Source organism: Haliotis rubra, unplaced genomic scaffold (assembly GCF_003918875.1).
Source record: "Haliotis rubra isolate DU_JTF1 unplaced genomic scaffold, ASM391887v1 Scf26, whole genome shotgun sequence".
NCBI classification, from domain to species: domain Eukaryota; kingdom Metazoa; phylum Mollusca; class Gastropoda; order Lepetellida; family Haliotidae; genus Haliotis; species Haliotis rubra.
In genome coordinates, this window is record NW_025766669.1 from 2,087,836 (window position 1) to 2,106,284 (window position 18,449).

Genomic DNA, 18,449 nt, shown 5'->3' on the forward strand with positions numbered 1-18,449 from the left:
TGAGTAATATTCATGTAAACAATAACCCATAAGAGTATGGGGAAATAAATATAATATAAGTTTCATTGCATTAGAAAAATTTATATGAATACACATCATGTGTGTCTAATTGAATAATGGAACAAGAATAACATGCAACGAAAGAGAACATCACATGAATTAGTTCATCCATCAGATATTGGCTACATCAGCTGAATGTTCCATTCACCATGTGTTCTGAAAGAGCACATGTCAAAGTAGGAGGTGGACCTCTCTGTATCCACTATTACAGCAAGCTGTCTTCCACTAATGATCCTTTACTTACTAGTATCTCATAAGATGGGGTAACAAATCTCTCACCACCATCCCTATAAAAGTCACAATCATTGATGTTCCTCCAAGATAAAGACACTAGCTTCCCTGGAAGAACGTCTGTAAGCATTCAAGGTTTCTGAGTCAGGTATCTGAGATCCTACCAATGTTGACACTAAACGCTGTGGATACACTTACACCTGAATGTCTGTGTACTAAAGGTAGGCGGACACCTGTGATCATAACTAAAGTCTGTGTACCAGAGGTAGGCAGACACCTGTGATCATAACCAAAGTCTGTGTACCAGAGGTAGGCAGACACCTGTGATCATAACTAAAGTCTGTGTACCAGAGGTAGGCAGACACCTGTGATCATAACTAAAGTCTGTGTACCAGAGGTAGGCAGACACCTGTGATCATAACTAAAGTCTGTGTACCAGAGGTAGGCAGACACCTGTGATCATAACTAAAGTCTGTGTACCAGAGGTAGGCAGACACCTGTGATCATAACTAAAGTCTGTGTACCAGAGGTAGGCAGAGGCACCTGTGATCATAACCAAAGTCTGTGTACCAGAGGTAGGCAGACACCTGTGATCATAAGTCTGTGTACCAAAGTCTGTGTACCAGAGGTAGGCAGACACCTGTGATCATAACTAAAGTCTGTGTACCAGAGGTAGGCAGACACCTGTGATCATAACTAAAGTCTGTGTACCAGAGGTAGGCAGACACCTGTGATCATAACTAAAGTCTGTGTACCAGAGGTAGGCAGACACCTGTGATCATAACTAAAGTCTGTGTACCAGAGGTAGGCAGACACCTGTGATCATAACTAAAGTCTGTGTACCAGAGGTAGGCAGACACCTGTGATCATAGTCTGTGTACCAGAGGTAGGCAGACACCTGTGATCATAACTAAAGTCTGTGTACCAGAGGTAGGCAGACACCTGTGATCATAACTAAAGTCTGTGTACCAGAGGTAGGCAGACACCTGTGATCATAACTAAAGTCTGTGTACCAGAGGTAGGCAGACACCTGTGATCATAACTAAAGTCTGTGTACCAGAGGTAGGCAGACACCTGTGATCATAACCAAAGTCTGTGTACCAGAGGTAGGCAGACACCTGTGATCATAACTAAAGTCTGTTACACCTGTGATCATAACTAAAGTCTGTGTACCAGAGGTGACACCTGTGATCATAACTAAAGTCTGTGTACCAGAGGTAGGCAGACACCTGAATAGTCTGTGTACCAGAGGTAGGCAGACACCTGTGATCATAACTAAAGTATGTGTACCAGAGGTAGGCAGACACCTGTGATCGTTACCAAAATATGTCGTACCAGAGGTAGGCAGACACCTGTGATCATAACCATGTTTCCACGTAATGCTAGGGCTACACCTGACTGTCTGTGTACCAGAGGTAGGCAGACACCTGTGATCATAACCAAAGTCTGTGTACCAGAGGTAGGCGAACACATGTGATCATACCCATGTTTACATGTAATCCTGTGGCTACACCTGACTGTCTGTGTACCAGAGGTAGGCGAGCATCTGTGATCATACTCCTGTTTATATGTAACGCTAGGGCACACCTACACCTGAATGCTTGTGCAAGCAGACTAAGGCAGGAAAGCTAATTTAAAGGTTTAGCAGAAGTTATTTTCAAGTTAAATGAGTGCACATGAGTTAAGTTCCTTGCTAAATGCCATATCAGTTTTCAAAAATAAAACTGACTATATCTCATCTCTCAACGCAGTGATGCTTGCAAAACACTTAGTTACCAGTGTCATGGGAAGAAAAAACTGTTTCTAGTTGTTTCCTTTCTGCTTCTCAAACATTTGCCATGCACCCTAATTTCCATATCCTTGGTGACAGAGAAACATTTGCAACGGTTAAAGCAGGGCAGTTGTTTGAGAATAAATAAGAATAAGAAATGCTTCTACTTGTTAGGCAATGCTTCTAGTTCTCAAGGAACGTTTCTAGCTGCCCAGGAATACTTCAAGCTGTCAAATAATTTTTCTTGTAGTCAAGTAATGCTTCTAGCTGTCAGGGAATGCATCTAGTTGTCAAGGAATGCGTCTAGTTGTCAAGTAATGCTTCTAGCTGCCAAGGAATGTGTCTAGTTGTCAAGGAATGCTTCTTGTTGTCAAGGAATACTTCTAGCTGTCAAGGAATGTGTCTAGTTGTAAAAAAATGCGTCTAGCTGTCAAGGAATGCTTCTAGTTATCCAGCATGCCTCTAGTTGTCAAGGAATGCTTCTAGCTGTCAAGGAATGTGTGTAGTTGTCAAGGAATGCTTCTTGTCAAGGAATGCTTCTAGCTGTCAAGGAATGCTTCTTGTTGTCAAGTAATGCTTCTAGCTGTCAAGGAATGCATCATCAGGCAATCCAGCATTCCAGACTTCAAGGAATGCTTCTAGTTGTCCAGTAATGTGTTTAGTTGTCATAGGAATGCTTCAGCTGTCAAGGAATGTGTGTAGTTGTCAAGGAATGCTTCTAGCTGTCAAGGAATGCTTCTTGTTGTCAAGTAATGCTTCTAGCTGTCAAGGAATGCATCTAGTTGTAGCTTCTCATCAGGTAGCTATCAAATCAGGCAAATAGCTTCCAGACTTAATGTATACATCAGTTGTCAAGTAATGTGTTTAGTTGCCATGTAATGCTTCAATTGTCAAGAAAATATTGTAGTTGTCAAGTAATGCTTCTAGTTGTCAGGTGTCAGTATATAGTCTCAGTTTTTAATGTATATTTCTCTAAATGTCTTTCTGCAGCACACCAGGAAGACAAATAGCAAGCCTCTGCATATACAGAAAAATGGCTATGGCGTAGTGAACAGATCACAGGTGAAACTGACGGAAGCTGCTACTATATTGCACCAAATGAATTCATTGTGCACAGTCTGATATTGAATTGATAGAGACTGGACACCTTATCACATTTAGAAAGAGCGATATATACTAGTCCACTTTTGATAGGGATATTTGTATCTTTCAATGACACACAAGGCTGAGGCTCATAATAGGTTAGATGTATACTTAAATGGAATGACACATCAAATTATTCCTAGCAAACTTTGAGTAGCATATATTAAAGAGAAAAGTAAGGTGTACATATGTGTGACAAAACAAGCACCTTCTGTTGTATACTATCGGTCAAAAGAGACTATACACCCATCTTTGATGGTGGCTCAAAATCAAACAAGCAAGAAATGATTATTCAATGGAGATATTTAACACAAATAAATAGCCTCTTGAACATGTTTAGAACCTTATTTTGAAGTATTTCATTAACAATGTTATCAGCTTAGTAATGTTTTGATAACATTCATAAGATTTTGGTCAAATCCTAATTTTCAGGTGTAGAAATGCCTTAAATTTGGAGTTTATCTTGTATCCTACCCAAAACAATTCACACTTGACTAACTTTGATTGAAAGGATAACAGTACACCTTTAATGTTGGAAGCAAAGCATGAAGCAGCTCCTCCCAAGACATGTGAATACCATCTCATTAGTTCACAACATGGCTCAACACACAGCAAATTACCAACTCTATATATGTGTTGCTGCATACAACGTTTTATGGGATAGAAAGAAAAAAGGTCAGTGGGTATAACGACAAAGCCAGGCAACTTGATCTGCAGTTCAAGGATGTAAACATCCCAAAGTAAAATGATTATTTCGGTAAATGCACAGCAAGACTAAGAAATGTTTCTGAACCAGGCTAGCTATTCTTGAAACGTTTGTAGCCCTAAGAATTCTTAAATTTGATCGTAGTCAATGTGTTAAGAATGGGTTTAAGAAAATCGTAGGGCTACGAACGTTTTGAGAATAGCTAGCCAGAGGCCTAGATATAGATGTTCACTGCCATCCCAGTGTTGTGCACATCCATGTACTTAGTTTCATACAGGCATGAACAGATTTTAAAGCAATACTGTGATGTCATGCTATTGTTCTTGTAGTTTATTTTAAGTCAGAGTGAGTGAGTGAGTTTAGTGTTACGCTGCTTTTAGCAATATTCCAGCAATATTACGGCAGGGGACACCAGAAATGGACTTCACACATTGTACCCATGTGGGGAATCAAACCAAGGTCTTCGGCATGGTGAGCGGAACGCTTTAACCACTAGGCCACCCTACCGCCCCTCTGAGTCAGAAATTCACATCCCAAACATGCATTTTAACAACTACAACTGGAACAACTATTCGTCATAATACAAAATTATTGAGAAATTATACATCAACATTAATGAAATTGCAGAAAACAGTCAGCTCACTGACTCTACTTCACATATTTTCATGATTTCTCCATTACCAAGTACTTAATGGAATTTAGAATTAATGTCACTTGCAGTTTTGTCAAAAATTATTTCAAAAGATGATTCATATCAAATGAAAATACTATGAGTTATGAGTCACTAGCAGGGTGTGCAGCATTCTACAGCTGTATGGGTTTGTCCCTCCAGAGACCACCAGGGGAGTATATGAATACTCAGCATGGAACATCCCATACACAAGTGAAATATTTATCATTATGCAATATCAAAACAGCCTCACGACCACCAGTGGATGTAATTATTATTATTATTATAGTATATTTATATAGCGCACATATCCACGCAACTGGTGCGTGCTCAAGGCGCTCAATGTAATATGGTAATACAAACTGTAAAATTATGATATAATAACATATAAAATATTATATCATCATATCTGTACAGGCCAATCGACTTGTATTGGTTAATATAAACCAGTGTCTGGCCAATCAGATAGCAGGACTATATTACAAGTAATCTTGAATGTTCAGATTTGAACTTTACAATGTTTCATAATTAAACCAATATTTATTTTGAAAATGATGCAGTGACAAATCTGACCTTTCCAACAATTTCTGAGAATTATTTACCAAACACGCCTTACTTTCATCACTAAAGGTCATGGTAAACTTCAAAACATCTGTCATGATACCTACTTATCGGAGCCGATAGCCCCTGAAATATAAACATCCAGAGGCAAGGCATCCACTGTGGATGGTCCTGTCTATATCATTATGACAGCCATCAACTTCAGGGAGCAGCTCTATACTGCTGAATCAGCACCTCCTAAACACTCATCAGACACCATGTATTGCAGAACCCTGGGAGTAAACTGAAGCTGTATGGGGACCTTTAGTTTGTTTGTTGTCTAATGCCGCAGTCAGCAGTATTCCAGCTATATGGAAATCTGTCTGTAAAAAATCGAGTCTGGATCAGACGAACCAGTGATCAACAGCATGAGCATCAATCTATGCACAATTGTAATATGATGACACGTGTCAACCAAGTCAGTGAGCTAGACCACCTGATCCTGTTAGTCGCCTCTTACGACAAGCATGGGCTGCTGAAGACCAATATTCTAACCCGGACCTTCATGGGTTGGATGGTGACCTGAAAATCTTGTATTGACTGAAGCTTAATCATCTCTTTATTGCTATTCAGGGCCTACATTATGGTAAAAATTCCTCTGTCTTACACAAAAAATTATAAATCCCTGGAACTATTAACAAATCATTTATGTCACGTTAGCATAAGGTTAGGTTACCCTATTCCTGGCCAAATTTGAAGCAGTGGTTACAGCAGAAATTATTCCTATATCATTCCCTCAGATAACAGCACTCATCCGCAATCTGGTGGGACAAACTAATGTCCCACACTCAGACAATGACAACATGCACTCTTCTCCCAGTACAATACTCACAACGTCTTACTACATACGAGAAAGGACTTGTAATCTACCAACACACATTTAGTTCTGCCCTCACTAAAGGCTGCATTACATGTTGGAGCAGACAGCTGCAATACAGGAGGAAGGCAAATATCACATGGCTAATAAAGTACCTGTAATGTCTGGAGAGAGACTACACAGTCCCACCAGTGTATTCTGGGCTACAACCAGACTCAGCTTGGTAGGTTTAGTACTGGGAACGAACCAGTAGTTTTCGTCAGCAGCTTGCTTTCATTAAGACACAAGGGGAACTAAACTGGTACAGGATTAAGACCTCAGTAGATGTGATGTCATATGAATAAAAACAATCTATGTAGTTCATGTAAAAATGTGTAAGTTGTGAGATAATTTGATGTTGAAATTACTTCTTCCTGTGAGGTAGATTCCTTACTTAATTAGTGCTTTTGAAGGATGCCTAAAGTATGCTTTAATCTGTTCTATATTGGTGTACCAAGTCAAAACCACATGTAAATCATCTCCATGTCGGAACAGTGTCATTCCCACAGCACAACAGTACATCTTCTCAATGTCATACCCACAGTACTGTAGTACATCTCCTCCATGTCATACCCACAGCACTATAGTACATCTCCTCCATGTCATACCCACAGCACTACAGTACATCTCCTCCATGTCATACCCACAGCACTATAGTACATCTCCTCCATGTCATACCCACAGCACTACAGTACATCTCCTCCATGTCATACCCACAGCACTACAGTACATCTCCTCCATGTCATACCCACAGCACTACAGTACATCTCCTCCATGTCATACAGCCACAGCACATGTCATACCCACAGTACATCTCCTCCATGTCATACCCACAGCACTACAGTACATCTCCTCCATGTCATACCCACAGCACTACAGTACATCTCCTCCATGTCATACCCACAGCACTACTACTAGTACATCTCCTCCATGTCATACCCACAGCACTATAGTACAGTCCATGTCTACCCACAGCCATGTCATACCCACAGCACTACAGTACAGTACATCTCTCCTCCATGTCATACCCACAGCACTACAGTACATCTCCTCCATGTCATACCCACAGCACTACAGTACATCTCCTCCATGTCATACCCACAGCACTATAGTACATCTCCTCCATGTCATACCCACAGCACTACAGTACATCTCCTCCATGTCATACCCACAGCACTATAGTACATCTCCTCCATGTCATACCCACAGCACTACAGTACATATAGTATACATTTCCTCCATGTCATACCCACAGCACCACAGTACATCTCCTCCATGTCATACCCACAGCACTACAGTACATCTCCTCCATGTCATACCCACAGCACTATAGTACATCTCCTCCATGTCATACCCACAGCACTATAGTACATCTCCTCCATGTCATACCCACAGCACTACAGTACATCTCCTCCATGTCATACCCACAGCACTATAGTACATCTCCTCCATGTCATACCCACAGCACTACAGTACATCTCCTCCATGTCATACCCACAGCACTATAGTACATCTCCTCCATGTCATACCCACAGCACTACAGTACATCTCCTCCATGTCATACCCACAGCACTACAGTACATCTCCTCCATGTACATACCCACAGCACTACAGTACATCTCCTCCATGTCATACCCACAGCACTATAGTACATCTCCTCCATGTCATACCCACAGCACTACAGTACATCTCCTCCATGTCATACCCACAGCACTACAGTACATCTCCTCCATGTCATCCCCACAGCACTACCATACCCACAGCACTATAGTACATGTCATACCCACAGCACTATAGTACATCTCCATGTCATACCCACAGCACTATAGTACATCTCCTCCATGTCATACCCACAGCACTATAGTACATCTCCTCCATGTCATACCCACAGCACTACAGTACATCTCCTCCATGTCATACCCACAGCACTATAGTACATCTCCTCCATGTCATACCCACAGCACTACAGTACATCTCCTCCATGTCATACCCACAGCACTACAGTACATCTCCTCCATGTCATACCCACAGCAGCACTAGTCATACCTCCTACAGTACATCCTCCATGTCATACCCACAGCACTACAGTACATCTCCTCCATGTCATACCCACAGCACTACAGTACATCTCCTCCATGTCATACCCACAGCACCACAGTACATCTCCTCCATGTCATACCCACAGCACCACAGTACATCTCCTCCATGTCATACCACACAGCATCTCCTCCATGTCAGTACCCATCAGTCCTCCATGTCATACCCACAGCACTACAGTACATCTCCATGTCATACCCACAGCAGTACATCTCCTCCATGTCATACCCCACAGCACTACAGTACATCCTCCATGTCATACCCACAGCACTACAGTACATCTCCTCCATGTCATACCTCCTCCATGCACCACAGTACATCTCCTCCATGTCATACCCACAGCACTCTCCAGTACATCTCCTCCATGTCATACCCACAGCACTATAGTACATCTCCTCCATGTCATACCCACAGCACTATAGTACATCTCCTCCATGTCATACCCACAGCACTACAGTACATCTCCTCCATGTCATACCCACAGCACTATAGTACATCTCCTCCATGTCATACCCACAGCACTACAGTACATCTCCTCCATGTCATACCCACAGCACTACAGTACATCTCCTCCATGTCATACCCACAGCACTAGAGAGTACATCTCCTCCATGTCATATTCACAGTACATCTCCTCCATGTCATACCCACAGCACTAGTAGTACATCTCCTCCATGTCATACCAGCACAGTACATCTCCTCTCCATGTCATACCCACAGCACTATGTACATCTCCATCCATCATACCCACAGCACTACAGTACATCTCCTCCATGTCATACCCACAGCACCACAGTACATCTCCTCCATGTCATACCCACAGCACCATAGTCATCTCCTCCATGTCATCTCCTCCATGTCATCCACCCACAGCACTACAGTACATCTCCTCCATGTCATACCCACAGCACTACAGTACATCTCCTCCATGTCACATACTCACATGTCTCCATGTCATACCCATCTCCTCCATGTCCATACCCACAGCTCCATAGTACATCTCTCCTCCATGTCATACCCACAGCACTACAGTACATCTCCTCCATGTCATACCACAGCACTGAGTATATCTCCCTCCATGTCATGTCTACAGTGTCCTCCATGTCATACCCACAGCACTACAGTACATCTCCTCCATGTCATACTCCACAGCACTATAGTCTCATCTCCTCCATGTCATACCCACAGCACTGTCAGTATATCTCCTCCATGTCATACCCACAGCACTACAGTACATCTCCTCCATGTCATACCCACAGCACTACAGTACATCTCCATGTCATACCCACAGCACTACAGTACATCTCCTCCATGTCATACCCAGCACATACACCATAGTCCGTCCTCCATGTCATACCCACAGCACTACAGTACATCTCCTCCATGTCATACCCACAGCACTATAGTACATCTCCTCCATGTCATACCCACAGCACTATAGTACATCTCCTCCATGTCATACCCACAGCACTATAGTACATCTCCTCCATGTCATACCACTACAGTACATCTCCTCCATGACATACCCACAGCACTATAGTACATCTCCTCCATGTCATACCCACAGCACTACAGTACATCTCCTCCATGTCATACCCACAGCACTACAGTACATCTCCTCCATGTCATTAGTTATAATGGAGAAAACAAAATTCAGACTACATACAGACTCATGGCACCCATTTTTTGTCATCTCAACCGAGATTTTAGATATTTTACAGCTGCTTCCATCAGTCTCCACATACAGCTGGGCTATATGACTGACTGACACTGTCAGTGTCCTCTGTAACTTTAATCCTGTTTGAGGACAGGCTGACTCGCACTGTGCTCTCACCTCAAGCTCCTTCAGTATGCCATCTCTTCCACCCGGACACGAACTCAGCAAACATCGTTTCCTGCCCTCTGGTTTGTCTGCATCTCGGCACTCCGAGTCTGGCACTGTAGTGGGTTGCTCCCCATCAGAGTCCCGCTGGCAATACACACGCCGGGTCTGGTATCCATAGCCACAGGTCACACCACACTGGAACAAAACAACATAAATACTGATAAATACATACAACTATAAAAAGACATTAAAGTTATGACCGGAATAGGTGCAGGGTTAATATAAGCTGAATAATCTTCACTAAATGTATCAAGGTCAGCAACTGGTTTGATTGTATATCATCATTTATTATTTTTCTTGGTTCTTTAATGCCTCTGTGAGCAACTTTCAAGCTACATGAAAAAACAATCGTGTCTAGTACAGACAATCCAGTGATCAACATGATGAGCATCAATCTATGCAATTGTTTTACGATGACATGTGTCAGTCAAGTCAGCAAGCCTGATCACCCAATCCTGTTAGTCACCTCTTGAGACAAGCATGGGTTACTGAAGATCAATTCTAACCCAGATCTTTATGGGAAAGGAATCTTACATACAATGACCTGTGTTAACCAAGTCATCCAATCCCCTATGTCACTGAAGACCAATTCCAACCCGGATCTTCACGTGTTTGTGATCATGTCCTGATGACGTGTGGAGGTGCTCACTGGTTTGTCAGGTCACGTTTATACATATCATTATTCAGGCTGACATGATACAATTGGAGTACTGCTGAATGGGGTATACAACAAACAAAACATACATGTCGAGATTTACCCACCTCATTCCATGCCCCCGTGGCCCATCTGGGACAACCGCTCTCTCCTTCACACACTCGCTTGTACTTGGGCTTCTCCCCTAGGTACCTCAGACAGATGTCATCAGACACGAAGATGGTTTGTCCCATGGTGCCCTTCTCCTGACAGTAGGCCAGCTGGGTCTGTTCCCCCACCCCACAGCTGATGGAACACTCGTCCCAGTGGCCCAACACCCAGCTGGAACACACAGTCACATATCTGTACAGTCACTTTGTGGTAACAAACACCAGATGAGGGCAATAAAGACAGATGAGTGACTTCATGGATCTACATACAGCAGTTTCCCTTGAGAGTGTTTGTGTGGAAAGGAAACCATGCATGTTGCCAGCTTATTATCTACGGTAATTTAATACTATTCCAGTTGCATCATGGCAGTTTGTGTCAGCTGTTTGAACCCATGAGCACTGGGGGGCTGTGGGGTAGCCTAGTGGTTAAAATGTTCGATCCTCACGCTGAAGACCTGGGTTCGATTCCCCACATGGGTACAATGTGTGAAGCCCATTTCTGGTATTCACCGCGTGATATTGTTGGAATATTGCTAAGCAAGTGGTGTAAAAACCATACTCCCTCACTCACTCATGAGCACTGGGCTATGTGCTGACAACCTAGAAATATAATCAGGGCAAAACAGGATTCAAACCACGTCATAGGCTTCTGGTGCACCAAGGGATGCAACTCTACACAGCAAACTGCTGACAACTGGGCCACCTATGACCCATTTAGACAATGAACCTTTCAGCAGAACAAATTAACATGTCTTGAACATTTCTTTCCCATTTATAACATCATACATCACAGGTTGGTGCGGTAGCCTAGTAGTTAAAGCATTCTCTTGTCACGCCGAAGACCCAGGTTCAATTCCCGACATGGGTACAATGTGTGTAGTCCATTTCTAGTGTCCCTGGCTGTGATGTTGCTGGAATATTGCTAAAAGCAGCGTGGAACTAAATTCACTCACTCAGTGTTACAAAAGTTAGCAACATGTTTTACATCTTGTTCATAGGATAATCGAGTTTCGCCAGTCACCTGTATCCATTTGTCCTGTCTTCAGCACACGACCCCATGTTGCAGGTTTGGTTAGCACGGGGTCGCTCGAGTAGATCACATGACCTAGTGTGGACCGTCTGCCCTGACTGTCGATCCATGCATGACACAGCTCTGAGTTGATACCCTGTAAACAGGCATTCGTGACTTCACCAAGTATTATGTCCTTCAGCGTGTTCACAAGGTACACTTAAAGATAATACATGTCTTTCCCTAACTCCTGTTTTTCCAAATTTTGATAGAAAAATCCCAAATTCCATTCAAATTGAAAATGAACCCCAATTAGGTTTTTGAGCTTCAGCAGTAAGGGCTAGGCAGAAAGGAAACTAATATTGTTGAGGGATTGTGGTTTGGTTTGGTTGTTGTTTAATGTCACAATATTCCAGCTATATGGCGGTAGTCTGTAAATAATCGAGTCTGGACCAGACAATCCAGTGATCAACAGCATGAGCATCGATGTACGTAATTGGGATACGATGACATGTGTCAACCAAGTCAGCGAGCCTGACCACCCGATGTTAGTCGCCTCTTACAACAAGCATGGGTTACGGAAGTTCAATTCTAACCTGGATCGACACAGATTAGGGTATCCTACAGCCTACTAGAAAAATGCTTAGTCTCTGAATATATATAATTTTGATAGTAACAAACAAGCCCATTTAAATTGAAAGGGAGACCAGAGATTCCTGAACTTGAGGAAATCTAGACTTGCTTTATTTAGGGCTTTAGCACTGCAGGGAGGCTTGGCATTAGGGAAAATAATGTGGTTCAGGGACTGTGAGACAGACTAACAGCCTACCTGAGCCACACTCTTCTGAGCACCTTGTCCAGTGTCCATACACCCATGTGAACCTGTCAGTGGGATTGGCCTTATCTACCAGAGACTGTGGACTTGAGTATTCATACTTTATACCCGGATTTCCATCTCTTGCAACAAGCTGGAGAAGAAGAAGACAACCAGTTAAGACAGGATGTCATACTATATCATCTGCTGAGGTGAGGTGAGGTGAGGTGAAAAGGAGCTTAACGTCACACTTAAGAATATTTCGCTCATATGACGACCTGCATGCATGTGTATGTATGGCTGCTTGTACTATCCCAGACTTAAGCTGGTTTGATAGTGCCAGCTCACTGAGATACCATGCTGCAGTTGAGCATAAATAGCCCACTCAAAAACATGATACTGACTCTGAACCGACCAGCCCTTTTTGTACCCAATAATGCCGAGCACAAGGCAGGAACCAACAAGTACCATATTTTAACGTCTTTTGGTTTAACGCTGAAATCTGCTGAAATGCGATGGAACAGACTAGCATATGACTCACCATGACAATAAGAGTCTCATTTGTAGGACCTCTTGAAAGGATTGACTCCACTTTGTCGTCCTTATTCTCAGCACTGTAGTACTGGAAGATGGTCCCTGCAAAAGCTTTCTGGGATGTCTGGTCTCGGCCACCATTGATGTAGTACATTCCTTTAGAATTCTTCAGGGCTGGTGCAAAGGGTTGTATTTTATAAATCATGAACTGAACATTATCACAAACTGAATATTTACATATTTCTATTAATATTTCTGACATTATTTTGGCAGTGATGCTGATGCTATTGAATTGGATGCAGAAGAGAAGAGAGACAGTTAGCATAGATTAGATTAATAGATTTGCCAAATATGTATAACATTTGATTCAGAAAATACATATTTATAAAACAGGTACATCCTGGAAGTCAAACTCACACAGCAAAAACGCATCAAGGGAGACAACTCTGCATAGACGATTTTAAATTGTCAGAAAATGATGACTAGCTATAGTTCACGTAAACTAAGATGTCTCCCATTTCAATAGCAATAACACTTTCTATTTTAAAGATATAATTAAAGACTTGATATACTGTACAGGATGGAGAGTTTCACCAAAACCATCATGGGACATGTAGCTACCTAGGTAAGAATAGCTTGGTTTCATCTCTTTGATTGCGATGCTTGTGGACCCCTCTGGAATGGTGAGGATCTCATGGTAGCCTGAAACATACATGCATTTAGTCTGCTGATTGAAAACATCATTTTGCAAACAAAATGTAAAGAAGAAGCCATATAAAAATGACTTGATACCAATCAGGGCCCTGTTTCACAAAGCTCTCGTAGCGCTAAGACTATCGTAAGTCAATGTTACAGTATAGGAGGTAAGAATGCTATGAGGAAAGGTACGAGATCTTAGGCTTACAAGGCCTTTGTGAAACGGGGCCCAGGACCAAAGTAATTACAGTGGTAAATTTCTACATCAGCCCTTTGGCGATCTGGCCTAAATTATACTGAGGTCAAACCTCTTTCAAAACTTGGTCAAAGCATATTTTAGGGATCGGCCTAAATTATACTGAGGTCAAACCTCTTTCAAACCTTGGTCAAAGCGTATTTTAGGGATCGACCTAAATTATACTGATGTCAAACTTCTTTCACAACTAAATATATTTAAAAGAGAATGATATGTGAAAATATGAAATATTTGAAATGCAGTGAGGTTTTCATTCAGATGAGAAACATGGCAACTAATTACCATCCCAACACCCTATCCCACCAATTACTGTTGCTATCAAAATGAAGAAATTGTATTTAATAATTTATATATAATACCATAAATAACACCTCTTGTAAATGTGTCTTTGAATCTCGGAACATAACTAATTATGATGAATAGTCAGGGGAAATAAATAACTTATTTGATATCAAATTAATTTTTCAAACTTAAACCTGAACATTAGAGCCAATAATCCACAAATAAAACCAAACACATCTGGCCTAAAACCCCTTAATATAACTGCAATCAACTTAACAAGACTCACACCCCCTGTTCCTGACAAGATGTATTGGCTTAAATGTGATGAAGGGGAGGTAATAAAAGATGGTTTCCCACTTCAACAGATTGACTGGTCCTGCATTGCTGCCAGTTTACTAAAAGACATGTTTCTACTGGCACCATTTAAATATATTTTTAAATGACATGAAATGAAGTCATGTCATATCATTTATATCATTAATAAGGCGGTAAGAGAAATGATGCAACATGTTGCTGGTTGATCTTACCTACATTTAGATTATCCTGTGTGAAGGCCCCCTTCTCCGTGAGGCACGCACTGCCATCCCCTCCGCACACACGGCACCGGTCCTCATCCATCACCGAGCCAATCACACGGTCACACCCAACAGTCTGCCGCAGACGTAGCACAGGTCAGTACAATTACAATCATACAGTCAGCAATATCTTCTATCAGCAACAGGAACAGGGTACAGAGCAAAAAGTGTTTGTTGGTGTTTTGGTTCAAAATCTGTCAGCAAAGATCGAACACTGAATACCAACAATTGATTCTGTAGCTCTTGTGTTTCAAAACAACTGTTTACTGAGTAAGACACACTCCGGTGCAGTGATGACTTAGCATAACATCACTGCCACAGGCTAATTTGCATATCACGTGACCAGACTTTTCTCTTGTTTGTAAACAAGCGCGCATATTCATTATACAAAGGGACTGGTCTTAGGAAAGCTTTTCGGCGCGCTCTTCACAATGTTTTACATTGTTCCATATATATTCTTCCACAACTGCGACAGTAACATTTATGACAGTACATATTTAGATATCAAACTGGTTGCATCGTTTGCTCTCCGTCGGCTTCGATGACAGCACGTGGAGCCGTACAACCTATGTAAACAAAGGATCGCTACGCAAATCGAAATAGTGTTACATGTTTTAGGATATTTTCTGAGTGAAACTAAACCATTCTATCAAAGATGTTTAATTAGATGTGTAGACTCGTCAAAAATAAAAGAGTTAAGAAATATGTAGATTATATTGAATGGACGGTGCAAGATGTGACGAATCGTCACATCTTTCTGGCCTGTGGCAGAGATACTATGCTGGCTTGCCGCATGGAACTCTGGGTAGGAGAGTGTGAATAAGAATGATGCATTTTCACATAAAGAGGGCCTTTTTTTCTCTTTTTCTTTTATTTACCATTTTGTCACTTGTTTATAGGTAGAGTACATGTGGTCAATGCATGACATTGATAGGTACAATTGTGCTGACATACAAGAATACAAACGCAATCAATGATATTTCTATAGAAAAAAGTGTTTGTGCATCCGGTGCAGCATATGTATATGTATGTGTATGTACGTATGTGTGTGTGTATGTGTATATATGAGCATGTATGTATGTATGAGTGCGTGTATGTATGTATGTGTGCATGTGTGCTGTCATATGTATGTGCGTGCATATGTATGTGCGTGCATATGTATGTATGTATGTATGTATGTATGTATGTATGGTATGTATGGTATGTATGTATGTATGTATGTATGTATGTATGTATGTATGTATGTATGTATGTATGTATGTATGTATGTATGTATGTATGTGTATGTATGTATGTATGTATGTATGTATGTATGTATGTATGTATGTATGTATGTATGTATGTATGTATGTATGCATGCATGCATGCATGCATGTATGGCTATGTGTGTCCGTATGTAGATACATATGTATGTACAGGGGGTATATGCATTCAATTTGTATCTATATGAAATAAGGATGACAGAAAAAATCATTCATCCCTCTCCTTATAGTGCTGGAAAAGTGTATGTAGAGATGACCAAAAGGAGAAATATTTGTCAACACCACAAGAGGAGGAATAAACATATTTTGTAATGTCATAATACTTAATTACCTCCCTTTTCACACGACTGATAAAGGGTACAATTGAATTTCTGCTGTGTCTGAAGATAACTTGCTTCACAACAAGTATTATGGAATTAATTGGATTATTATTTTTTCCTTTAATTCCAAGTAAAACATTCTGTTTTGTGAAATATAATGAAATATTCAAGTCAGTTAAGAGCCATGACTGGAGGTTTTTCCAGATATCTTGAACAATTTCACAGTCCCAAAATAGATGGGTAATTGATTCAATGTTATCTTTACAGAAACTACAAATGGGAGAGTCTATATACTTGATCTTAAACAAAAACTGTTTTGTAGGTGGAATATTATGGATAATTCTGTATTGTAACCATCTTAGATCAGTGCTATAGGTGCACTTCCATGGGATAATATTAAATATTTCCCAGTCCTTTGGTAGGAGACTTAGATTCAGGCTATCCCAGTTTTTATTATAGTGTTCTGTTTTAAATTTAGAGCATAGGCGTGTTTCATAGAAATATTTGCTACCTTTTTCACTGAATTTTAGCTTAGACAAATTAAAAGGGCCCTGTTCCTCAAAGCAATCGTAGCGCTACAACAGTCATAAGTCTATGTTAGAGAAAGGGAGTTACGATCAACTTAGCGCTACGATCGCTTTGAGGAATGGGGCCCAGGATATTACCTTTTGTTAAAATACCAGTAACATGCAATATGCAATAATAATAACATATATTGCGCTAGCCTCCTGATGCAAGTGTATGCTCAAAGAGCTAATTTTATTACCTTGGTCAATGGAATAGTCTACTAAAACCCAAATTGCCTGCCAGACACAAGAAAGTGAACAGTCATCTATCTCATAACAGTTACCCATAATCCCACCGGGTACCCATTCACTGCTGGGTGAACTGAGGCATAGTATGGACAAAGTCACTTGCCTGAGGTGAGATCACATGTTACATGTGTCTTGTTGTGGAGCAGGACTGAAGTCTGACAAACATTCAGGGGGCAAGCTGCCAGACAGGTCACCCATATTTTACTGCAGCATAATCTCCCAGTGGTCAATGACTGGCACACTGGGGTAGCCTTGTGGTATTTGCATTTGTTCGTCATGCAGAAGCCCCAGGTTCGATTCCTCACATGACTGAAGTCTGCATCCCCCACCATTCTATTGCTGGAATATTGCTAAAATTGGCGTAAAACTATATTCACTCACTCATTCCCTCCTTCCCCCACTTACTCACTCACAATCCACCCACCCAACCACTCACTCTGGTAAATGGTGTAATAATGATAATAATAATAAATGGATATTTCTTGTGTGCCATAGTCCATCCAGAGCATGCTCAAAGTGCTACATATAAAAGAGTCACTAGAGTTTATGAGGAAAGTAAGACAGTTCGTCGAAATGACCATGAGAAATGTAATGAATGGAGGCGGTTCCCCTCCCAGTTGAGCTCACCTGGCAGACTCCCCCGACACAGATGCCGAAGTGTTCTGGACTGTCACACTGCGTTCCGTCTGTCACCATCTCCTCCAGGTCACGCACCACCGATGTGCCCAACGCATGACACTTCAGAGAACAGCGGTTCTTCTCATCTGGAGAGAAGTAAAGTCTAATCAGGACCCATCACTTTAGATACCAATCCTGTCACATCATAAATTAGAGCATGAATGATGCGTGAAACTTGAGTTCTAAAAGCCAGACCTCCATACTAGATGCCGTGATGAATAATTAAAAAACAAAGAATGAATGGCAACATTCTACCAAAGAAATTATCAAAAGATTTCTTTTCAGAGTGAGTGAGTGAGTGAGTGAGTGAGGTGAGGTGGGTGGGTGAGTGAGTGAGTGGGTGGGTGAGTGAGTGAGTGAGTGAGTGAGTGAGTGAGTGAGTGAG

At 41.5% G+C, this 18,449-nt stretch overlaps 1 protein-coding gene across 3 annotated transcripts in view; it reads right to left on the minus strand.

The window, feature by feature from the left end:
• LOC124280072 (papilin-like) overlaps positions 1 to 18,449 on the minus strand; it is a 130,011-nt gene that overhangs the window by 73,885 nt on the left and 37,677 nt on the right. For all 3 annotated transcript variants that reach the window (XR_006899571.1, XM_046715948.1, XM_046715949.1), the window contains exons 6-13: positions 18,014 to 18,150; positions 14,942 to 15,065; positions 13,802 to 13,882; positions 13,188 to 13,354; positions 12,662 to 12,800; positions 11,845 to 11,989; positions 10,782 to 10,995; positions 9,969 to 10,154 (exon numbers count right to left, since the gene is read on the minus strand). Coding sequence is in view for 2 of the 3 variants with exons in the window: in XM_046715948.1 (XP_046571904.1) it covers positions 9,969 to 10,154; positions 10,782 to 10,995; positions 11,845 to 11,989; positions 12,662 to 12,800; positions 13,188 to 13,354; positions 13,802 to 13,882; positions 14,942 to 15,065; positions 18,014 to 18,150 (1,193 nt within the window). In the remaining variant the exon portion in view is untranslated. The remainder of the gene's footprint in view (positions 1 to 9,968; positions 10,155 to 10,781; positions 10,996 to 11,844; positions 11,990 to 12,661; positions 12,801 to 13,187; positions 13,355 to 13,801; positions 13,883 to 14,941; positions 15,066 to 18,013; positions 18,151 to 18,449) is intronic.